This window comes from Prunus persica, chromosome G1, assembly GCF_000346465.2.
Source record: "Prunus persica cultivar Lovell chromosome G1, Prunus_persica_NCBIv2, whole genome shotgun sequence".
Classification (NCBI taxonomy): domain Eukaryota; kingdom Viridiplantae; phylum Streptophyta; class Magnoliopsida; order Rosales; family Rosaceae; genus Prunus; species Prunus persica.
The window spans coordinates 20,853,122-20,878,718 of NC_034009.1; the positions used below are offsets into that span (position 1 = coordinate 20,853,122).

The 25,597-nt window shown below is 39.2% G+C and overlaps 1 protein-coding gene across 1 annotated transcript; it reads left to right on the top strand.

The window, feature by feature from the left end:
- Positions 23,513-25,150, top strand: LOC109946753. Its single transcript, XM_020555465.1, has one exon. The coding sequence runs from the start codon at positions 23,513-23,515 to the stop codon at positions 25,148-25,150; it is 1,638 nt and encodes a 545-aa protein (XP_020411054.1).

The following is a 25,597-nucleotide window of genomic DNA, read 5'->3' on the forward strand; positions in this document are numbered from 1 at the left end:
CGATTATCATGTCTTTCTTGGCGGGTGCCGGTGACAAGAGACCTACTAGGTCAATGGCCTATTGCATGATTGGCCATGGACTGATCTGCGGATGGTAGACTTCGGCAGGCTGGCAGCGATCACACTTCTTGACATATTCGGTTGAGTCGTGGTGCTAGAGTGGTTGCCACACTCGGCGAGTGACTTTCCCCTAGAGTGGTTGTCACACTCGTCATCATGAATTTTGTAGAGAACTTCAAGTGTTTGAGGGTACTTTATGCAGGTGAGATGAGGTTCGGAATATGATCTGCGGGTGAACTTATTGTCTTGCATGTAGTATCTCGCGGCCTTCTGCTGAACTTCCTAGATTCGGACTTGTTCGTCGACAGATTTTCATTCATCAAGTAGTCGATGATGGGGTCTTGCCAACTGGGATCCTTGTCAATTTGCATTGTGTCGATCAGCTGTATTTATTCGATGCTTGGTCAGTCAAGGTGTTCGACCGGGATGTAGTGTCTGAACTAGGTATCCAACGTTGATCCTAGGGTTGCCAATGCATCTACATGAGTGTTTTCTGCCTGCGGAACTTGTTGGATGGTGAAAGTGGGGAATTCCTTCAAAAGTCCTTGGACTTTTTCGAGGTGCTGGATCATTCTCGGGTGTTTTGCCTTGTACTTACCTGAGGCTTGATTCGTGATTAACTAGAAATTTGAGTAGATGGCCAACTTCTTGATTGACAGCTTCTTTGCCAAGCGCAAGCCATATGGTAATGCCTCGTATTCTGCCTCGTTGTTTGAGGCCAAGAAGCTACGCATGATAGCTTGCTCTAAGAGGGTTACATCCGGGGTGATGATGACGATGCCTGCTTCAGCTACTGTTTGGTTCGACGCTCCATCAATGCACAACTGCCACATGTCTCTGGGTTGGCCTGGTTTGGCGAAGGTCATGTCTGCTCTCGAACTTTCCTTCTTTTTATTGACCATCTCTCTTCTTCTGCTCATGGGGTGAATTCAGCCACAAGGTTTGCTAAAACCTAGGCTTTTATATCAGTCTTTAGCCAGTAGAGGAGGTAGTATTGGCTTATCTCTATACCCCACTTCATGAACCGGTGAGAAGTGTCAGGGCTGTGGAGGATTGATCTGACAGGAAAGTCGGTCATGGCGATGACTCGGTGAGCTTGGTAGGAGGGTTGCAACTTTCTCGTGGAAACTATAAGGGCCAAAATGCGCCTCTCCGATTTCGGGTAGTGAGTCTCTGCATTGAGGAGAGCTTTGAAAGTGAAAAATATTGGATGTTGTGCCCCCAACTCTTCTCAGATGAGAGCTGAGCTAACAGCTGAGTCAGACACCGCCAAGTAGATGTACAAGTCTTCACCTGGTACCGATTTTGAGAGTAAGGGAGGTGAAGTGAGTAGGTTTTGATATTTTGAAAAGCTACTTCGCACTCGTCATCCCACTTGTTCTTTTGCCCATTCTTCTAGGCTTTGAAGAGTGGCTTGCATTTGTCGATTGATTTTGAGAGGAATCGGTTGAGAGCTGCTGCTTTACCCGTTAGACTTTGTCTCTGCTTGGTTGTGGCAAGCGACTTCATGTTGAGTATAGCCTTGATTTGATCAGGATGTGCCTCAATTCCTCTTGGGGTGACTAAGTATCCCATGAATCAGTCGGATGAGACTCCAAATGTGTATTTGCTCGGGTTCAACTTCATGTTGTATTTTCAGAGCAGGCTGAATACCTCGACAAGGTTTTTGATGTGGTTTGCTCGCTGGGGAGCTTCTAATAGAATGTCGTCTACGTAGACCTCTATAGTTTTGCCAATTTGCTCCTTGAAAATTTTGTTCACTAGCCTTTGGTAGGTTGCTACGACGTTCTTCAGCCCAAAGGGCATGATTTTGTAGCAATAGGTTCTTCTTTCGATGATGAAGGAGGTCTTTGCTTTGTCGTCCTCGTCCATCAGGATTTGATTATAACCAGAGTAGGCATCCATAAAGCTTAGCAGCTGATTACCAGAAGTTGAATCGACGAACTGATCTATTCTTGGCAGTGGAAAGTTGTCCTGAGGGCATACCTTATTGAGGTCGGTGTAGTCGACGCAAACTCTCCACAAGCCTTTATTTTTCTTCGCTACTGGGACAAAATTCGCCATCCATTCTCTGTAAGAGACTTCTTCTATGAAACCGGTAGCTAGAAGCTTGTTGATCTCGGCTTCAATGATGACAACTTGCTCGGGAGGGAAGTTGCGTCTCTTTTGTGATACTGGCTTGATAGGTGGGTTGACATGGAGTCGATGGTAGATGATCTGGGGATCGATGTCTGGCATGTCGGATGTCGACCATGCAAATACGTCTTTGTTATTTTGGAAGAAGGCTACAAGCTTTGCCTTGTCCTCCTAGCTTAGGCGCAAGCGAATCCGCGCTTTTCTCTCTAGTTTATCAGGATCCAAGGGTACTAGCTCGACGTCCTCTTTGAGTTTCCATCCTTTTTCATGAGAGACCTCTGAACGAATTCCCTCGGCTTGGTCTGGATGCTTTGATTGCTATAAATGGGTAGCTATTCCCTTTCCTTACTGACCTGCTCAATTGCTAGGAGTGAGATCTGTTTGTTCTACTCCCATCAAAGATTCTTGATTCACAGAGAGGAACTGTGTTTAATTGCTTTTCTTCAGCCCTTGAGTGGAACATTTTCTCACCATTGCTTGGTCGCTGTTGATCTGGCCTACACCGCCCTAAGGGATTGGGTAACGGATTTTTAGATGTGTGGCAGAGATGATGGCATTGATCTTTCCGATCCATGGTCTGTCCAGAATGCCGTTGTAGGGTGAGAGTTCATGAATGACCATGAATGTTTTTGGGAGCTGATTACAGATAGAGAGTAGACGTCAAGATCTATGGTGCCCACGGTAACCGTTGTTGCGCCATGGAAACCAGTCAGCGACCTGACTGATTTGTTGATCTTTGTCTCCAAGCCCATCTGCTGGATGACGGCTAGTTGCAGGATATTGGCTGCACTGCCCTCGTCTGCATGGATTCGGTTGACCAAGGCCTGAGAGATTTTAATGCTAATGACAAGCGCCTCGTTGTGTGGCATATCAAGGCCTATTAGATCTCTCTTTCGAAAGCTGATCACTGGATCGTCTTCTGCTGGTGGAAGGCCGATCGAGATTTGGGAGATCATAGTGGCTTGTTTGATCTTCCTCTTCTTTTCTTTGCTAGTAAATTAGATCTCTCTTTCGAAAGCCGATCACTGGATCCTCTTCTACTGGTGGAAGGCGGATCGAGATTTGGGAGATCATAGTGGCTTGTTTGATCTTCCTCTTCTTTTCTTTGTTGGTCAACCTAGAGTCCTTGGAGTCGGCTAGGATTGTGTTAACCCTTATGACCTTCTAGGGTGGCTCCTTGGAGATATCACAGTCCTCAATCTTCTAGATGACCTTCTCTCACAAGTTCTTTGAAGTGCGCTTTCCAAGCAAAGCAGTTATTCGTAGTGTGCCATCCGTCCCATGAAAGGCACATTATTTTCTAGTATCCTTTTTGTCCGGATCTTCTTTCAAAGGCGGCGGTCGTCTTAACCAAGGTTTGTCCTTCACTTGGGCTAAGATTTAATGTATGGGGATGGAAAACTTGGTGTAGTTCTCTTCTGCCGTAGCGTCTCTTTATGGATACGACCTACGTTTGTCCTTGTTCATGTCGCTTCTTTGGCTTGTCTGCTTGGTTAGCTGATCTTCCTACTTGGTAGAAAGGTCATCCCAGAGCACGTAGCGTTCCGCAATCACGAAGACCTCTACCAGAGTCTGGCTAGGAATGATAGTTAGCTCGCAGTATAAATCGCGCTCAACTGGAAGACCTTTCTTGAAAGCAGAAGACGTGATTCGGTCGTCGCATTCGACAATGTTAGCCTTTTCTGCTTTGAATCTCTTGATGCAATCTCGAAGGGATTCATCGGACTTCTTGCGCATGTTCTACAGGTTGTACAGAAGTGTACTCTTTGGTGAAGACGTAAGCTAGCTCCTTAAAGCTACTGATCGACCCGGATGGTAGGGTGTGGAACCAGTCTTGGGTTGCTCCTCACAAGGTCATTGCAAACACCTTTCACATCAACGCTTCGTAGGCCTTGTAGAGGATCATAACTCTTTTGAAGTGTTTCAGATGGCTTTCAGGATCAGAATTCCCTTTGAAATGCATGAACGAAGGCGTTGATAATTGCCGTGGGTTGGTCCTTGCGGTGGCAAAGTGGTGGAGGCCATGGGCCCATGGCTTGGTGCGGCAATTCCAGCTGCTATTTGGTGGTTCACGGAAGTGATTTGCAGCTGCAAGGAGCTGGCCTCATGGATTGGTGGCTATCCGGTTGCTACAGAACTTGTTTGGAGGGGTTTTGAGCCCTCCGAAGGTGGTTGGATGGCATGGGCACCCATGGAGGGCTGCTAGAACTCGCTAGGGGGCTGCTAGAAAGCGTTGGCAGCTGTGGGAGGCTGCTGCAAAACGCTAGTAGCAGCTGTACCTCGTGGTGGCAGTGAGGTTTCGGTCGTTCCGAAGTGCGTCGTCGTGGTGGTTTTGCTCCTGGGACATTCGCTTCCAGCCATGGTTGTTTGGAAGGCTTCGATGAATTGGAAAATAGGAGGAATGGATTCCTTGAGCATGCGTTGGGTATTATTTCGCACTCTCAATGGAAGCACCAGTTTGTGGGAGCGATTTTCGTCCCACAAGAATACTCGATTAATAGATTCCCCCTTTCTTCATATTTTTCATTAAATCCTCAAAAGGTCTATTACATAAGTGTTTTCCCCCATCACTTATAATAGCTCTAGGTGTTCCAAATCTTGTGAAAATGGTTTCTTTTAAAAACCGCAAAACGGTTTTATGATCATTATTGTTTGTGCAAATAATCTCGCGAGAGAATATTCGCTTCTAGATCCATTGTTGTTTGATCTTCCTTCTCTCTCCTCCTTGATTCTTGAAAAAAGACCGGAGTAATTCGATTAATAGATTCCCCTTTCTTCTTGGTCGTCTCTTTCTTCCTGCAAAACACATCGGAATAAGAGCACCACTCCCAGGGGATGTTGGCCAAAGGCCCTCCAATACCTAAGCTAGTTCAATTGATTCATAGAGAAAAAATAGCTAAAAAGGGTACAGAGATGTATGTATGGTGTGAACCGGACGGGCGGAGCCATGTGTGGTGGTCGTAGGCTTATGTAAGGGAGAGAGAGAGGAGGCGGCAAGGAGGGGATTTCTGCAGTATTTTTGTGAGCTTAGAATGGCTTACCTCATGCCTTGCATAGCCTCGTATTTATAGACCCTCGTAGGGTTAGGGTTTGGAGAAAAATAATCCTTGTTGGGAAATGAATTATTTTTCTGATTTTAGGAGATTTAAATCAATTAGGGATTTAATGAGAATTAAATCCCTAATTCAAGGGAAGAATCCCCAAATCTCAAATAATCCCCAAATAGAAGGAAATATTTGACCTAGGGTTTTGTTAAAATTCGGTTCCCACAATTATGTCGACAAGGAACAGCCTCTACCCATTTGAAAACATAACAATACTGACCAAGATATAAAGATATCCAAAGGAAACAAGAAATGGACTCATAAAATCAATGTTCTGACAATCAAATAATTCAATTACCAATTGGGTTCAAAGACATCATGTTTCTACGGATAATTGCCCAGAACTTTTGACAACGATCACAAGTTCGACAAAAAGAATGGGTACTGATTTTACCACTCCTTTTTTTTTATCCACTTACACTCTATTTTTAAAAAATTGTATGTTCTCACTCCTCTTTTGTTCACTTACACTCCCTTTTATCTTATAGTAAAAAGTATTAAAAAATAAAAAAGGAGTGCAGGTGGATAGAAGAGGAGTGGGAAAATCACCACCCAAAAAAATTAGTGTCTTTAAAAAGCATAGGCCAATAAAATCTACACTGCAAAATTTTTGCATTGGTTTTCTTTACAGAAAAATGACCACCACATGCTTAACTATGACAAAAATAAATTACAGCATGGATTTCATTATCAGACACACATCTCCTAATGATTTGATCAGGGCAATATTTAAACAGATAGGAGTCAGTCATCCCAAAAGAAATTTCGAACCTCAGTTAGAAATTTTCTCTTGTCTTGAGCAGTCCAAAATTAACAATGTTAGCAAACCAAGGAAATTCCAAAATAGCAAATAATTGCTCATGTGGAAAAGAATCATTAATTGGCAATGTTTCAATGGAATCCTCAAAACTCAATCTGGCCAAATGATCAGCCACTACATTTTCTACTCCCTTTTTGTCTTTGATTGTGATGTCAAATTCTTGAAGTAGTAGGATCCAGCTTAGGGATTGCAACAAGTCATGTAGGGGCCGAGTATGACAATACCATCCCCGTCCCCACTTTTCATCTGCGTCCCCATCCCCGAACCCATCCCCGTTTAATAAGTTTCGAGGAAACCACGTCCCTATCCCCACGGGGGACTATCCCCCATACCCACCCCGAATTCCCTAATTTTTTTGCATAAAAAATATTTATCATACATTGTAACATTAAGTTTCATTTTAAATTATCATTCAACACATCCAAATTAACTATAATGTTCAACTCAACTATTCAAAATCACATCAATATGAAATTCTAGAGAAGACTAGGAAGGATTAGGAGAGGGAGGTTAACTTAGGGTTAAACATAAATATTATAATTATATTTTTAAATATAAACATATATATTTTTAGGTCGGGTTCGGGGATGGAGATGCCAATACCATCCCCTTCCAATACACGTCGGGGATCCCCATACACAATACCCGTTTGGCCCCGAAATCTCCCCCCGTTAAGGTTGGGGACTCGACGGGAACTTGCCCCACTAGGATTTTTGCCATCCCTAATCCATCTAATCAGCCGAGCTTTAGCATTTTTTTTTCCAAGAAGGTATTTTAAAGCTGCATGGTCAGTGAAAATAACAATAGGTGATCCAACTATATTAGCACGAAACTTATCCAAAGCAAATACCACAATAAGCAGGTTTTTTTTTTTTATAGTTGTAGAATAATTCATCTGAGCATTGTTCAAGGTGCTGCTTGCATAATGGATGACATGTGGCTTCTTATCTTTTCTTTGCCCTAAAAAAGCCCCAACTGCATAATCACTTGCATCACACATAATTTCAAAAGATAAAGTCCAATCAAGTGGTTGCATAATTGGAGCAGATGTGAGCATTTCAATTAATTTCTTAATAGCCTTTTGACATGAATCAGATGACTCAAATTTACTATCTTTTAATAGGAGATTACACAAGGGTCTAGATATTGCACTAAAATTATGAATAAATCTCCTATAAAAACCAGCGTGACCTAAAAATGATCTGACATCTTTAACAGTTTTTGGAACTGGAAGTTTTGAAATGAATTCAATTTTAGCTTCATCCACTTCAATTCCTTTAGAAGAAACAATATGACCAAGAACAATTCCAGAAGAAACCATAAAATGACATTTCTCCCAATTTAAAACACAATTTGTCTCCTGGCATCAAACCAATACTTTTTCCAAATTACTCAAGCAATTATCAAAAGAATCATCAAAAACATTCTAAGAAAAGCATTCTACGAAAAGCACAAGTACCAAAAGGACATGTAAAAGTAGTTTTTTCTTGATCTTCAATGGAAATTTCAATTTGATAATAACCTGAGTGTCCATCTAAGAAGCAATAAAATTCATGACCGGCTACCCGTTCTAAGATTTGATCGATAAAAGGTAAAGGGAAATGGTCTTTTCTAGTTGCAGAATTCAGCTTTCTATAATCAATGCAAATGCGCCAACCTGAAACAACTCTAGTACGTATCATTTCATTTGCATCATTTTCAACCACAGTTATGCCAGATTTCTTAGGTACAACTTGAGTAGGACTTACCCATTTACCATCAGAGATGGAATAAATAATACATGCATCTATTAATTTCAACACCTCAGTTTTAACATCGTTCATGATTGGGTTTAACCTACGTTGTGCCCCCCTAGATGTTATCATTCTGAGTTTATCTCTTTCTCAGATTAGGAAGAGGTACTCTTCTAGAGCTTTTAGCTAGAGAGAATGAATAGCAGAATATGAAAAATGCACTGGTGTATTGATTTCTGCAAAACTGCAGCTTACATAGTGTGACTGCTAGGAGAGAAATATGATTCTCTTCTAACAGAATTACAGCTGTCATCCTATTAGATTCTTACACCTGTCATAGCAAATCTAAGCTAGAGAATCCACCTAGACTATGATCTAATGGCTCTCCTTACATCATTTAAATAAGCTGACCAAAAACAGAACAAATGGAGAATAGCTTCAGCTATAAGAAATCTGCTGCAGGATTATATTTCAACACTCCCTTCTAATCCTTTAGCTGATTTCACACCAAGCAAGCTCCTCAGCCTCACAAACCGATCCTTAGGTAGAGCTTTAGTCAAGATGTCTGCTATCTGATCTTCTGTTTTCCAGTATATCAGTTCAATTTCTTTTGCTTGAATGGCTTCTCTGATAAAATGAAATTTCCTACTGATGTGTCTTGTCTTTTGGTGATGGACTGGATTCCTTGCCATTGTAATTGCTGAGGTGTTATCACATAGAATCTGAGTCCCTTCTATCTGTTCTTCACCAAAATCTTCAAGCACAAATCTCAGCCACTTAGCTTGTGAAGTTGCTTCTACAGCACTCACATATTCAGCTTCGACTGTAGATAGAGCAACTGTGTTTTGCTTGATGGAAGCCCAAGAGAACATGCCTGAGCCTAGTGTGAAGGCATATCCTGAGGTGCTCCTCATATCATCTTCACTCCCAGCCCAGTCACTGTCACAGTACCCCATTAGAGTAGCTGTCTTCCCTTTTGCAAACTCAATTCCAAAATCCAATGTGCCTTGAATGTATCTCAGCACCCTTTTAACAGTTCCCATGTGTTTCTTTGAGGGATTGTGCATAAATCTAGCAAGCAAGCTAGATGCAAACATGACATCTGGTCTTGTGGCAGTCAGATAAAGGAGACTTCCTACAATCTGTCTGAATTCACTTTCATCTGCTGCTTCACTCCCATCTTCTCTACACAATTTCTCATTCACCACTAATGGAATTGCCACTGACTTGCAATCTCTCATTCCAAACTTCTCAAGAATTTTCATGGCATATTTCTTTTGATGAATGAAAATATGCTTGTCAGTTTGTTCCACTCCCATGCCAAGAAAATGATGCAACAGACCCAAGTCTGTCATCTCATAGTGTTGCATCATATCTTGTTTAAATTCTTCAAGCATTTTAGGACAGCTTCCAGTATATATAATGTCATCTACATAGAGGGAGACAATGATAATACTTGAGGTGTCACTAGTTTTGATATAGAGAGTAGCTTCACTTAAGCTTTTCTTGAAACCTGCAGTGTTGAAATAGGCATCTATTTCATCATACCAGGCCCTTGGGGCTTGCTTCAGTCCATATAGAGCCTTGTTCAACCTGAACACCTTGGTTTCCTTGCTCTCTTGAACATATCCTTGAGGTTGTTCAACATAAACTTCCTCCTTTAGAATGCCATTGAGAAAGGCAGACTTCACATCCAATTGAAATAGGCTCCATTCCTTTTATGCTGCAAGAGCTATCAAAGTTCTGATGGTGTCAAGTCTTGCCACAGGGGCAAATGTCTCATTATAGTCGATTCCAGGCTTCTGTGAATAGCCTTTAGCCACAAGCCTAGCTTTATTCTTCTGCACAGTACCATCTAGGTTCAGTTTGACCTTGTAGACCCACTTAACACCTATTACTGGTTTGTTAGATGGCCTGTCAACTAATTTCCAAGTATTGTTCTTCTCAATCATCTCCAGTTCAGCCTCCATTGCACATCTCCATGATTCATCCAAATCTGCTTCTTCAAAGCTGTCAGGTTCTACAATGCACATGTTGCATTGTGCCATGATGTCATTAATACTCCTCCACTTGTGAGGTGTATGATCAAGCCTTTGAGTCTCATCAAACATTTCTTCCCCTTGAGGTGCAATTTCTTCTTCCATCTGCATTTGAGTATCCAAGAACTGAGATTGTTCATCTAATACCCTCTGTTCAGTTTCTGCAGTACCTTGATTTCCATCTGGCATAGGTATTCCCACATCTGCATTGCTAGGATTCTCCCATTTCCATGAGGCTTCTTCATCAAAATAGACATTTCTAGACAAGATAATCTTTCTTGTCTTAGGGTCATACAGTCTATAGCCCTTTTCACACAATCCATAGCCCACAAAAATGCATTTGTGACTGTTTTCTTCCAACTTGTGTCTCAAAACAGAAGGAATAAGCACATGACATAGGCATCCAAACACTTTCAAGTGTGCAATACCTGGCTTTCTTCCTGTGTAGGCCTCAAATGGTGTCATTTTCTCAAGAGACTTAGAAGGACACCTATTGAGAAGGTAGACTGCTGTATGAACAGCTTCTGCCCAAAACTCATAAGGAAGACTCTTTTCATGTAGCATAGACTTTGCCATCTAAATCACTGTCCTGTTCTTCCTCTCAGCAACTCCATTTTGCTGAGGAGAATATGCCACAGTCAGCTGTCTTTGTATTCCAGCCTCACTGCAGTATGCAAGGAATTCATTTGACATGAATTCTCCACCTCTATCACTTCTAAGTGATTTCACTTTGTGTCCACTCTGCAATTCTGTCATTGCTTTGAACTTCTTGAAACATTCAAAAGCATTGTATTTATTTCTGAGAAAATAAACCCAAGCCATCCTTGTATAGTCATCAATGAATAGCAGAAAGTATCTATTCTCTGACATTGATGCAATCTGCATTGGACCACAGATGTCAGTGGGAACTAATTCAAGTGGAGACTGAGCTCTCCAAGTAGATTCTGCAGGAAATGAGTCTCTATGCTGCTTTCCCAGCTTGCAGCCTTCACAAACTGCTAAGTCCTTCTCCAGACTAGGCAGTCCATGAACCATGTCTTGATTTGCTAGCATCTTGATGCTTTGATCATTAAGATGACCCAGCCTTTTATGCCAAGTCTGCAAACTGTGAGTCACACTTGCTCTCAGCACCAACTGAGTAGCAGGTACCATTGTGAGAGAGAAACACCTATTGCTTGTCATTTGAACCTTAGCTATAGGATTTTGCAGTGACCAATCATCAAAAATTGTCACCATTCCCTTTCCAAATACTAAACAATACCCATGTTCCATCATCTGACCAACACTTAGCAAGTTCTCTTCTAAACCAGGCACCAACATCACCTCTTGAATGTGTTTTCTGCCTGTTTTGGTTTCTATCACAAGAGTACCTTTTCCTGCGACTTGAACTGTCTCTCCAGTCCCCATTTTCACCTTGGAAGTTACATCCCTTCGAATGTCTATCAGTAGCCTTTCATCTCCAGTCATATGGTTGCTACAGCCACTGTCCACATACCAAGAGTTACTCAATTTCACATCTGTCACAGCATTGCATGCATAAAACAGTGTTCCAGTTTCTTCAACCTGATTGGCATAGTTCACCTTCTGCACAGATTGATTGTCATGGCAATTTCTAACCATGTGACCAAACTTTCCACATCCTCTGCATTTTGGTTTTCCTTCAAACCAACACTTGCCATAGTGCAGTTTTTCACAGTGCTTGCAGGGTGTTTTAGTTCCATCATTTGATGCATTTGGTTTGGGATTTGAATTGGACTTGTTATTCCAATTCTTCCCATTTTCCTTCCAGTTCTTCTGAGACTTGTTACCTCCAGAAGAACTTCCATTCTTAGAGCTTTTACTCTCAATGTTCAGACTAGTGAAAGCCTTTTCTGTGGAATTTTCATTGTGCCTATCTAATCTGAGCTCAAAGTTCTTGAGAGATGCAACCACTTCTTGAATTTCAAGAGTGTCAAGATCCTTTGAATGCTCAATCACAGAACATATAGAATCATAAGATCTAGGCAGCTAATAAGCAATTTCTGCACAACTCTTTCTCTAGGTAACTCTTCACCATAATTCTTCATTTGATTAATCAGATCAAACAGTTTAGCAGCATAAACAGAAAATGATTCACTATCCTTCATACGAGTGTATTCAAACTCTCTACGTAAGCCTTGTAGTTTCACACTTCTTACCTGTTTATCACCTCTAAACTCCTGCTTCAGGATATCCCATGCACCTTTTGAGGTTTCTTCATTCACTATTCTGGGAAAAATTTGGTCTGAGACTGCACCTTGGATCAATCCAAGTGCACGAGCATCTTTCATCAAAGTCTCAGCCGTTACAGACTTCTCCTCTTCAGCAGCTTTAGATCCTTCTTCCTTTCCTTTTTCCTTCGTTGGATCTGAAGCATCAAATCCATTTTCAACCAAATCCCACAGTCCATGAGATTTCAGAATGGTCTTTAATCGAATGCTCCAAAACTCATAGTTTTCTCCACTGAACACTGGTGTACGAAGCTCAAAGGAGCTTGATCCTGCCATGTTAGACATCAGACGCAGCTAGACAGGCTTCGTAAGGTATTGAATGAGCTCAACGTCAGCTCAGCCAAGCACCAGCTCCTTCCTCACAGATTCACGCCCAATAAACAATCAAACCTGGCTCTGAGGCCATGTTATCATTCTGAGTTTATCTCTTTCTCAGATTAGGAAGAGTTACTCTTCTAGAGCTTTTAGATAGAGAGAATGAATAGGAGAATATGAAAAATGCACTGTTGTATTGATTTCTGCAAAACTGCAGCTTACATAGTGTGACTGCTAGGAGAGAAATATGATTCTCTTCTAACAGAATTACAGCTGTCATCCTATTAGATTCTTACACCTGTCATAGCAAATCTAAGCTAGAGAATCCACCTAGACTATGATCTAATGGCTCTCCTTACATCATTTAAATAAGCTGACCAAAAACAGAACAAATGGAGAATAGCTTCAGCTCTAAGAAATCTGCTGCAGGATTATATTTCAACACTAGATGACTTGGCTTCATCCTCTAAAAAAAATTTATGAGTACAAACAAGTTGACTAATTCCCTTAATGTCAACAAGAGTCTAACCAATGGAAAATCTATGATAATTCAATACATTAAGTAACTTACCTTCTTGCAAAGAGTCAAGTTCAGATGATATTACCACTGGAAAAGTGTTGTTAGACCCCAAGAATGCATGTTTAAGTCCCGTGGGTAAAGGCTTCAATTATGGCTTAAGAACTTCCACATTTCATGGCAATGTCTTTTCCTTTCGAGGTGGAAGCTTCTCAAACCTTGGCGTCCATTTATCAATCTACAAGGAATTAAACAATGAATTCAGATAAGCAATTTCTGGATCCTCAAGTAATTCAGATTCATTAGAATTCAATAAAAGAGCCTCCAAAGGTTCAGAAATACCACACAAGAGCTTCAATCAAGTTCACCACTGCACATTCATCAGCTTGATAAGGTCTCCTGAAAACATTAAAAAACGTTAATTTTCAATGTCATGTTGGCAAAAATAAGTTTCATTACTCCACTCCTACAACTGGTGTGTGCGTCAAATGTAGCAAGGAAGGGACGTCCTAAAATGATAGGAATTTCATTTTCAGAATGAAAAACAGGTTATGTATCCAAAATAACAAAGTCAACAGGGTAGTAAAATTTGTCCACTTGGACCAATACATCCTCAATTACCCCTCTCAGCATTCGTACAGAACGATCAGCAAGTTGTAACTTCATTGTTGTGGGCTTCAATTCACCAAGACCTCTGCAAATATACTGAATAGGGCAATAAATTTACACTAGCCCCCAAATCAAGCAAAGCACAATTGATGTAATTTTTTCCAATTACACATGAAAGAGTGGGACTTCCTTGATCTTTGTATTTAGGAAGGACCTTATGTTGCAACAATGAACTCACATGTTCAGTCAAAAATGCAGTTTTCTTCACTTGATGCTTTCTTTTAAATGTGCACAGATCTTTTAAAAATTTAGCATAAGAAAGGATCTGTTTAATAGCATCTGATAGAGGAATATTAACTTTGAGTTCTTTAAAGACATCCAAAATTTCAGAATTTTGATTCAATTTCTTTAAAGGATTTAAAGCTTGGGGAAAAGGAGCAGGAAAATGATATTCATTTGATTGACTCAATTTGGACTTGTTTAGTTCATCATTATTCTTAGATTCTTCAACTTCCTTTGGTGAAGGTGTGTTGTCAATTATTTTACCACTTCTAAGAGTAATGACAGACTAAGCATGTTCAATTGAGGTTTCACATGAATTAACATTCTTTATTTTATTCAACCAATTGAACAAACAAGGTATCATACCTTTGACTTTGCTTCTGTTGTTCTTGCATAAATGCTTGAAGAGTATCGCTCAAAGAAGGTCTAGCATTAAAGGCATTAGTTGCAGGAAACTGATGATGAAAGAATTTCTATCACTTACTTGAGGTTGTGAATCATTGCTCCAACGAAAGTTTTGATGATTCCTTGTTGCTGGATTGTAAATGTTGAAAAAAGGAGAATATTGTTGTTTGAAGTTTCCACCAGCAGCACAATGCTCCTCATAAGCTCCTTTCATTTTTTGAAAAATTGGACAATTTTTAACAATATTACCAATCTCATAACAAGAATCACATACTTGATTGACATCAGCTAGATAAACAGGTTGAGGCAAATTTGATTTTTCCATTTTCAAAGCAGCTATCTCTTTAGTAAAAACCTCAAATTTTAATTTCCAATCATCTTCTTCTTTTAATTGATAAATTCCTTTATTAGTAGAAGATGTGGCAATTCTTGACCGATCAGTGGTCTCAACTGGACTGGGCACAGTCCATTGATGAGCTTTTTCAGCAATTTCATCCAAAAATTCTAAGGCATCATCAGGGTCTTTATGCATAAAATTTCCATTTCACATAGACTCAACAAATTGGCGATCACGAAGGAGAAGTCCCTCTTAGATATAACTAGCTAGATGCCAGTTTTCAAAGCCATGGTGTGGACACAAATTCAAAAGCTCTTTAAATTTTTCCCAAGTTTGATATAAAGTTTCATTTTCGTTATGAGAGAAATTTGAGATTCTTTTCTTAAGGGCAATTGTCTTGTGATTAGGAAAATATTTTTTAGAAAATGCTTGAGTCATCTCCACCCAAGAACCTATAGACTTAGTCCTTAAGGAATATAGCCAACTTTTTGCTTTTTCTTTTAAAGAAAATGGAAAAAAATTTAACCTTATGAAATTAATCCTATCACGTTGACCATTGTAAAAGGTGCCAATAGCTTCTTCAAATTCCCTAACATGCACGTATGGATTTTCACTTTCCATGCCTTGAAAAATAGGTAGCAATTGAATCATTCCAGTTTTAAAATCATAATTTAGCATGTTAGGTGGGAACATGGTGCATGAAGGATTTGGTGCACGAATAGGATGCCATAATGTCTCTAAAGTTGTAGATGCAACTACTTCTTCTCTTATGGGAATTTCATTATTCCCAATCTGAGAATTAGCCTCTTGTTCATTATTTACAATTTCTTCATCATTATTCACAATTTCTGCCATGCTTTCAAATTTGTCGATGTTTCTGTTTGGACCAAAAAAAAATTCACGCGCAAGCCCATCTTCGCAAAGAAAGGCGCACAGAACAAAAGAACAAAGGACTGGGCTTTCCCATATCTTTTACGAAAATGGCAGAATTGTAAAAACGTCAAAATTAAATGGCAATTGACCACTGAAGCAGATCTTGAAAGAAGAATTGATCTCAAAGCCCAGCTTTTGAATACTCACCATTGATCTCAAAGCCTAGAGTAAAAGATCATCAGATTTTTTGGAAGGTCTATTCTCAGAACCCACGTGAATACCTGACTTTGAAAAGTCAACTATTTCAACTAAGTCACCTATTTCAACTAAGTCACAAGAGAATTTGACAGAGAATTAATGAAGGTAGTCTTGCAACAAGATTTCTCCTGTCTTTCACAGACAGAGAAGAGACTAAAATCCCTTTTATATATTCAGAGAAATTTCAACTCCAAAGAAGGCACCATTTTCAAGAGATAAGCAGACTGCGTCTTGGGAGATAAGTAGGGTGCAAGGAGTTGTTCATCTAGAAAATAAAACTAACCATCACAGTCTGAGCTCTTACAGAGAGCAGTTAAATTGGAAGAAGGGTTAGGTTTTCTTTCAAGAAAAACAGGGAAGTGATTGACTTAGGAACTGACTATTGAGGGCTTATCTGCCATAATTGATAAAATCCCCTATTCTTTGCATTTAAAAATGAAAGATCTGGGAAGTGATTGACTTTAGGAACTGACTATTGAGGGCTTATCTGCCATAATTGATAAAACTCCCTATTCTTTGCATTTAAAAATGAAAGATCTTTTGAGAATTTTTGCCCCCCACTATTAAAAGAATTAGAAACCCCACTCCAAAATATTTTCTTATAAATATAGGAGAGGGTGAACAGAGCAAGGGGACAATCACACAGTCAAAAAAATCAATCAAAGACAAAAATGCAAAATGATCACTTGATCTCAAAGAACCTTCAAACAAATTGGAGCAACCAAAAGCTCATTGAGCCACAAGAGAGAAGCCAGCTACAAGTCAAAACTTCCAAGTTTTAGATTTAGAAAAATAAGTCATTCAAAACGAGATTTCTCTCGTTATAAATTTGGTTCAGTAAAAGCCAAACCAAGCAGAGTTCGGGTTTCACAATATGATAACCTCAACAAATTTATGGAGGGCCCTGATCAAGCAGAACAGGTACCACAGTGCAGTTCCAACTCAGTAATCCTCAGTCCAACCACTCCTGCCCCTTTCATACTGAAGATGCCACAATTCTGCCCGTTCAAAAAGCCTTCCAAGGCTTGAAATAGATTAAAGCTCTGCCAAACTCGAACTTTGGTATCGATTTACAGCTAAAACTTGATAGTTGAAGCTGTTGACAATCCAGTTCAGTACAGGCATACCCAGTCCAAACCGGATCAGAAGCATCTATCTAGGCAAAAATGGAAGTCCAGCCTTCTGTTTGTCTTTCTAGAGTTGGTTTTTTCCTTTTGAGTTTTGTAAAAGGCACTTATGCCTAAAAACAGTTCGTTTTATCATCATTTTTTCCAACAAGAACTACCATTTTTATACAGTGAAAAATTGTGAAGTCCTCCCCAGACTGAGGCAAGAAAAGAACTTACTTGGGAGATATTCCTCACTCAAATTCACAATCGCTTGTTTAGAAGTCAGTAACTTGGGGCTCAAGTTAATCTATTTGTAAGAAGTCTGTTAGGATTTTCATTGCTAACAGTGGCACGCTCGCACACTAAAGAAAGTTGACTTGTTGACCAGTCAATGATTCTTAAGGCAATGGGGAACTTTACCCTACCATCACATGAACAAACATAAAACGGGCGAACAGTTTCATGTGAAGAAGTTGAAGCAAAATGTTCTAAATTAACAATTTCAGACTTTTTAATAAATCTTCCTAGATGGTCCCTAGGTCGCATAAAGTAAATAAAAACAAAAAACAAAAACAAAACAATAAAAAATATATTAAAAAAATATTAACAATTAGATGAGTTTGGAAAGAGTGTACCAGATGTGAAGAATTTCACATAACTAGCAAACCTTCAACCAAGGGGATCTTTGTACCCTTTGACTAGCCACTCCCTGGTAACAGTGCCAATTGATTGACCGCTTGCAAAACTTAAGGGGAGGTGTCGTATAGCAGTGTAGTTTAGAAGTCTGAGTGTTATATACACGGAGAGCAATGTAAAGAAAATCACATTGCTAAAACATAACAATTAAAATAGAGAAGTATATTTAAGCAAAATTTGATTTAAAGAAAATTTAATTGATTAAAACACTAAAGCGTTGTGGTTCCACTTTTAATATAAGCATGCAACTCTTATTAATTTGATCAGCGAAATATTTTCCATTGTAGTTGTTCAAACTAATTAAAGCTCTTTTTAATTTCCTTTAGAAGTATTCTAAGCATAACTTGTACCATTGGCAACAAACTTTCAAAAAATAGTCTTCATTGAAATTCTATTAATTTTAGTAATTCTCTTGACAGGGCCCGACCCAAATTCCACTATGGAATATGTGTCGAACCCTATGCATGTCCAACACCTGATAGGTGTCAGGTACAATTGTCCAAACTACCCTTCTTACTTTGAACCACAAAACAAAAATACCCTCAAGATTTAACTTATGCTAGAAAACTGGCATGGTCTCCCCTGAAAAACGGACATTTCCCAAAAAAAATTCCACCTGTAAAAAATATGCAGTTAAAGTTGAAAATCAAATCTCAATCGTTCAGCAAAGCATCAGACAAATAAATTTGAATGGCCTCAAACCTCATTATACCACATAAATCATTCAGCCATCTGAATCTGGTTTCAACTCTTACAATAGCATGGATACATTATCAATTGCCAATATGACCAAACTAAGCAAATTTTTAGCACTTGTTTCTGTGGTTGCACCTGGTAACTCTAGGTTGCCTACGTACCCTTATCAAGGGATCAAGCCACACGTAATTCTTTCGCTTTTTATATTTGGACTTGTATATCTTTATCAATTGTTATTTTTCAATGTAATTTTCAAATTAATCCATGTTCTCATATTAGTGATATGCTCAATAATATTCACAAACTCCAAAACTATGCTTTCCAACTTTCCCAACTCTCAAAGCAGTTCATACTTGCACATAAATAGGCCACTCAAAAAATTTCCTCAAGTCCATAAATTAATTTATATTTTACTTGCGTAAACTATATATAAAAACAAACAAGCTCACAAAACACTTTTAATCTTTCCTTCAAAACTCACATAAAGCTCATGTACGCAAATGAAGAACAAAACCATTCATTTCTCCAACTTTCAACATAAATTATAAGTATACAGAGGTAACTTAATCAAATGAAATTCAAAACCTTCATAAGTAATTGAAATCAATCAGCTGAAACTCAAGCAAAGGCTATTGATTTCAGAACAATCTTCCACTTATCCCATACGTGCATAATGAGAATGAGAAAATTATTATTACAGATAAGTAGGAAAATGAGAAAATTATTAAAATAGCATTGACCACGTGAAACCTTAATGTCAATATCAACAATTTAAATAAAACGTGTTTCCCTCTTTCACATGTAAAAATAAATTCATCACTTAAGTAAATAATTGTGAAATATATAAAATCCTTAAAACTTAGAAAACTCTCAATCCTTGTCTCTTAAATCGGAAAACATGTATTAAAACCTTCACCAATAAGTATCGAGATAAAATAATCAATTTTAGTTTAAAACATCTCAAAATTCCACTAATATTACGTCAATTCCAAGTACCATGTCTGTTGCATCCTCACAGAACTCAGGGGGACATGTAGTCAGCCCAAGAACGCATAACCTCACAGAACTCGGGGGACACGTTGTCAGCCCGAGATCGCATACCCTCTCACCACACGGTTCAGGCATCCTCGAGACTCGTGGGACATTATCATAAATGACTAAACTATTCCAAAAACAACTGAGGGGAGGCACTCCTGTGGTGGGTTTGAAAACCATATTCCAAAACTTATTATAAAATTTTCCTTATTCCACAAATCCATTTTCCAAATCTTTTCTCAACTTTTCAAAAATCAGTTCTCAACTACATTTAAATTGCACCACATATTGTTGAGAACTAGTGTCCATAATTCATCATTTTCAAACCACTGAGTATATATTAAATATAGACATATACTTAGATATTTAATTAATATTATTCTTTCAAAATCTGATTAACAAACCATTCCCAACTCTTCACAACTAAACATAATATAAAATGCTCAAAAAGTAGAAGTGATTGCATAATAACTCAATAACGTTTAAAAAATCTTCCATAGTAGGATATCATTCTAAAACAACCCTCCAATTACAAAGAAAGAAAGAACAACAAAATTCTCTTAAAGAAAACTACTAATGGCCTCAACCGAGCCGACAAAGCCCACAATCTAAATTCACTGTACTAATAGGGCTCACGACCTCAATTTTTTATTTACCAATTCCTATTGGTCCATAACCAAAAGTTCAGCTCATTCTAAAAGTCTCGTCACGATCCAACAGTTGGATTGACCCCGATTGCGGAATTGACCACTTGGGCCCGTGGGGCTCATAGCCTTCGACTTCTGATCTGAACATTTCTATAAGTCTGACAAGATCTAGTTAACATGTCCCGAGAGTTTGGTCTCAATCGAGTGGGCGGATTGCTACAGATCGGATGGTTACCGATCGGATGGTTACCGTTTTATGTAACTTTAAATCATTGGTACAGAATATCCGGAACTTCGATTCCCAATCCTTGAGAACCTACACGATCCTAGAGGTTCCTAGATCAACATATTTGAAACTGGAGTCGATTCAACGGTCTGAACAAGTCGAACTCGAATATCACCTAATATGTAAAAATCCGTTCGACCTTCAAATGATAAGCAAATTCAAATCTAAGCATACCACCTTGCTCGGGATGACATGAGGATTATTTTAGGACCAAACTGACCACCCAGACATGGCCCACGTGCTGCCATACGCGCTAGCAGCCCGTTGGTGTCTTGAGAAATTCCAACCACAAGAAAATTCCCGAAACACCCCACAATACCTATACTTACGTGATTAGGACAATGAGTAGAGCAATTTTTGTTCTTGGACCATGGCCAAAAAGTGATCGTTACTTGCCGGAAACTCGATCCGAAAACCAGCCCAAACTTTAAGTCTTTAAGTTTTAAAACTTCAAATTCGATTCGAACCAACCCAACCATCAGCTAAGTCACGTTGAAAGGATGAGAAAGCATACCTGGATCGACAAATTTGGTGGGGGGAATCGCCGGAACGAACGTCGGAAAGTTTATGTAAAATCCGGCGAAATTGACAGTTTTTGGTCAATTTTTGATTCCAAAATCTGGAGAAATCTGAGGTTTTCAAGGGTGGATATTACATGTGCGAGAGAGAGAGAGAGAGAGAGAGAGAGAGAGAGAGAGAGAGAGAGAGAGAGAGAGAGAGATAGAGAGTGAGGAGGGTTGTTTCCCAGGGGGGAGAGAGAGGAAAAAATCTGGATTTTTAAAAATTCTGACTTCGCAATATTTACGGTTGTGTCATTGCACTTCCATTGATCGTAACTTCTTCGTTATAACCCTGATTTGAGCCCACTACATGTTTACAGGCTCATATGACGCGATCTATGTCATGGTGCCATTCAATTCCCCAAAATCTTTCCCGAACAAAAAGCCAACTTTAAGCCTATTAAAATATTCTTGGGATAAAATTCTCTTTTACATAAATAATTAAATATTAATTTAGGATCGGGTTATTACATCTCTCCTCTTTTCAATGCATTAATTTTTTTATTATACAATGGGAAAAATACGATTGAACCCATGAAATAGATTATCAAACATTCATCAATTAGCTAAAAAAAAACTACAAATTCACATGAAAACTTAAGTTTGGGTCAAAGTAATAAAAATTACACACTGATATTAAAAGCTTTCTCCTTAGCTAGGGAGTTTGTTCCCCGTAAAATAAAATAAAACTAAAATCGAAATTTAGAACTATAAAGATGGAGGAAGGAGAGAAAGCTCAAGAAGTTGTGGAGTTTGGTGTGTTTTGAATATTGTGGAGGACTTCTCTATTTATAGGAAAATGGGATTTTGTTTCAAATCCCTCTATTCATGAATTGAATATGTCTTCCACTTGCAGCCAAGCCAATTACCAATTTGCTTTGTCTGTTCATTTCACTCTAGCTCTGGCAGCACCCTCCAAATCTTCATCCTTATTTGTTTGGTTGCCACACTTCAAGAGCATGTGCTTATAATATTGCTTGCTAGTGGCTGGCCACACTTCGTGGTTTTGTTTTATTTATATCAATGCCATCACCCCTTCTTCATTCATCTATTTGTTTACTCCCAAACTCCAACTGCATTTGTTAGTTGTTTGGATGCTCCACCTAAAAAGATTAAAAAATGAATTAAAAAGCTTAAATAAAATTAACTAAAGCACTAACAATATAAATTTAGGGATAACAAATGTAATAATTATGTGCTCATCAGTTATAATACGGGTTATAAACATTTTTGGGAAATAGCCCTAAATGACACCCATTTCATAATTTTAATTAAAAATATCATCCCTTCCCAATTTTTGTACAACTATCACCTATAAATATAAAATTATTGCCCACTTATTGCTGATTTTTCACAAGTTCAAAAATTTTAGAGAGAAGAAGCTCACACAGCTCTCTCTCTCTCTCTCTCTGGCACAGCTCTCTTTCTCTTTGGTATCTGTCTATCACAGCTCTCTGTGTCTCTCTTGGCTCTCTCTATCTTGGCTCTCTCGCTCTTGGCTCTCTCTCTCTTGGCTCTCTCTCTGTCTCTCTCTTTGCTCTGTTTCTCATAGCGCAGCTGTCTCTCTCTAGCTTCGTTATGTCCCTTTCTCCCCTATTCGATCTCTTGCTCTCTGTTTGGAATCGCGAACCCCTCCCTTTAGCTATGTCTTCTGAATAACTGCTTGCAACCTTGAAGCTCTACTGGATTGCCGACCTCGAAAAGGTAGTGTTGATGGTTATTTTCTTAATATCAGTATTATGTGAAATGGGTTATAGTTTGATTGTTTGGGTTTGTGTTAAATTCGTTTTAGCTTTAATTTATTTGGGTTAGGTTTTGTTGAATATTCATGCTCATTCATCTGGGTTTGTACCAATTGCATTTAGATTGGTCTGGATATGTGAATCTTGAAACTTGGGAATTTCTATTTGATGTAGTAGATCTGTATAGTGTGATTCTGATGTGTTCCTCTTATTTTACAGTCGTATTGCTGTTATATTGCCATTATATTGCCTATATATTGCTGTTATATTGTGGTTATATTGCTATTGTATTGTATGGTTATTGTGGTTATATTGTGTGAATGAAATGTTGTTTTGTCATGGTCAGAAATGGAGACAATTGTTATTCTCGTGTGCTACAATGGAAAATGGGTCACCTCGAAGAAGATGTGCAAATACGAAGGGGGTGACTCAAAAGGCTTAATAGTTCCACGGACCATCAATTTTGCTGAACTGTTGGACCGTGTGCATCAGATTGGTAATACAAACAGCAGGGAAGACAAGGTTTGCTTAAAATTCTCAGTTTTGGTGGCCTCGAATGAGTGGAAGCACATAAAGATTGAGGACGATGATGATGTCAATTTTTTTATGAAGTACAATTCCGAGGTAACACCTTCAAAACTAGCTCCCTTACTCGTGAGTATAGAAGATAAAGGACTGACAAATGATGTAGTTCATAGATGCATATCACGACAGATAGTAGTCGGATGGGTCATTCTTCAGTTGCCATTGTTGAAAGCAATGAAGTAACTTGGAATAATACAAATGTCACTTATTTGGGAGGTGAAGTAGGGACAGATTTTATGGATATGATTGATTTTAGCGAGGTGGAGGAGATGCATGGTGGTGATAATGGTACTGAAAGAAATGAAGTGTCAGTGTACTCTGCCCCTCCTAATTTGGGGTGCTTGAACACAGCTGCCCAGTTGCCAAAAATACGTTTAGGAGGAGAATCTGAACCCACTCGTCAACATTATTGGAGTCAAATGGGTGAACAAAATCGGTATAATGCAGTCGGTGTAAATGATGAAGAAGCATATTTGGACAGCGGGTTTTCACGAAGCGATTGGAATCCAAAAATTACAGTTGGGCAAATTTTCTCTAGTAAGAAAGCATTGTTAACGGAGTTACGGTTGACGGCATTAAGAGGCCACTTTGAATTTAAGGTGCAATTCTCTTGCACTAAGAGGTTGCTTGTGGTTTGTTGTCAACGTCCATGCCCATGGCGGGTCCGAGCATCGAGAATTGGAGAATACAGCTTCATGATTGTGAGGTGTACAACTGTCCATGAATGTGATTTGAGGTTCGTAAGTGACAAGCATCGTCAAGCAACCGCAGCACTTGTAGCCACTTCACTTAAAAGGAAGTTGAAGGATTGTCGGACAATATACACACCAAGTGACATTATGAGAGATGTGAAACACAACTTTGGTTGCACCATCCATTATTCGAAAGCTTGGAAAGCAAGGGAGTTAGCTCTATTGTCCATTAGAGGATCAGCGGAGGAGGCATATTATATCCTTCCAGCTTATTGCTATGAATTGGAGCGTATGAATCCCGGCACAAAAACACACATCCGAACTGATGAGAACAATCACTTTGTGTATTTATTTATGGCGGTTGGCGCATGTATTAGAGGGTTCCGTTCTTCCATGCGCCCAGTGATAGCCGTGGATGCCACTCATTTAAAATCCAAGTACAAGGGTGTTATGTTTGTAGCAAATGCATTCGATGGTAATCGAAATATATATCCTCTTGCTTTTGGGATCGGGGATTTGGAGACGGATGCATCATGGCATTGGTTTTTCACTAAACTTCATGAAGCCATTGGTGAGTGTCCCAATCTTGTTATTATTTCTGATCGCAATGTTAGCATAGAGAATGTGTGGAACAAAATTTTTCCAACTGCACAACATGGCATATGCTTTTATCATATGAAGGGGAACATGAAACGCACTTGCAAGTTGAAAAAGCGTGATCACATACTTATGCACTTTGAGAAGGCTGCGAAATCTTATTCCATTGCTGAATTTGATTGTCATTTTCGCAAGATAAAGCGAAAGGAACATGTTGCTCAATATCTTGAAGAGGCAGGGTTACATAAGTGGTCTAGAGCTCACATGGATGGACGCCGCTACAATGTAATGACAACAAATATTGCGGAGTCAATCAACTCAGTCCTTAGGTTTGCAAGAATGCTGCCAGTGGTTCATTTGCTAGGGGAAATTGTTAATCTCCTTGTGAAATGGTTCACCGAACGTCGTGAGTTGGCTTTGAATTGCACAACAACATTGTGCCCCAATTTTGGAGAGAAGAAGTTGAGGAACAGGTTGGAGGATGCTGCAAGGATGAATGTGGTTAAAGTTAATAATGCACAGTATAATGTTTTGGACGGTGATATGGACGGCCTCGTAGATTTGACGAACAACAGTTGTAGTTGTAGAAAGTTTCAGCTTGAGCAGCTACCTTGCAAGCATGTAGTTGCAGTTTGCCGCTTCTTGAAAGTAAGTGTATACACAAAGGCTTCTCGGTATTACACTCGGAAAACCTGGATGGATGCTTATTCGGATAGCATCTACCCGGTACAACCTCACGGAATGTGGGATACTCCTGAAGATGTTTGAAGTCGAGTTGTGCTGCCTCCCATGGCAAGGGTCATGCCAGGCAGACGAAAGAAGTTAAGAATTCCCTCGCAAGGAGAGGGCACCATTAGAAGAAAGTGCTCAAGGTGCGGTTCTGCAGGCCACAATAAAAGCACCTGTAAAAGCAATATTCCATTGCGCAATGTAGCTTAGACAATATGATTTGTGTTGCTTTAGTAGGTCATGTCAACTCTACTTTTATTTGTGGTGGGTTTCGTGGTATGGTGAATGGGAATTCTTTTAAATTTGCATTATTTGGGTTGCATTGCTACAGCATGCTGTATTGCTGACAGATTGCTATTATATTGACCTTTTATTGTACCGGTATTGCTTTCAGATTGCTATTATAATTTCAGTGCGAAATTGATGGGACTGGAATGTTTAGTAGGTCATGTAAACTCTACTTTTATTTGTGGTGGGTTTCGTGTT

Coding starts and splice junctions, on each gene's coding strand:
- LOC109946753 (XM_020555465.1), top strand. CDS start 23,513: ATGGGTGAACAAAATCGGTATAATGCAGTCGGTGTAAATGATGAAGAA.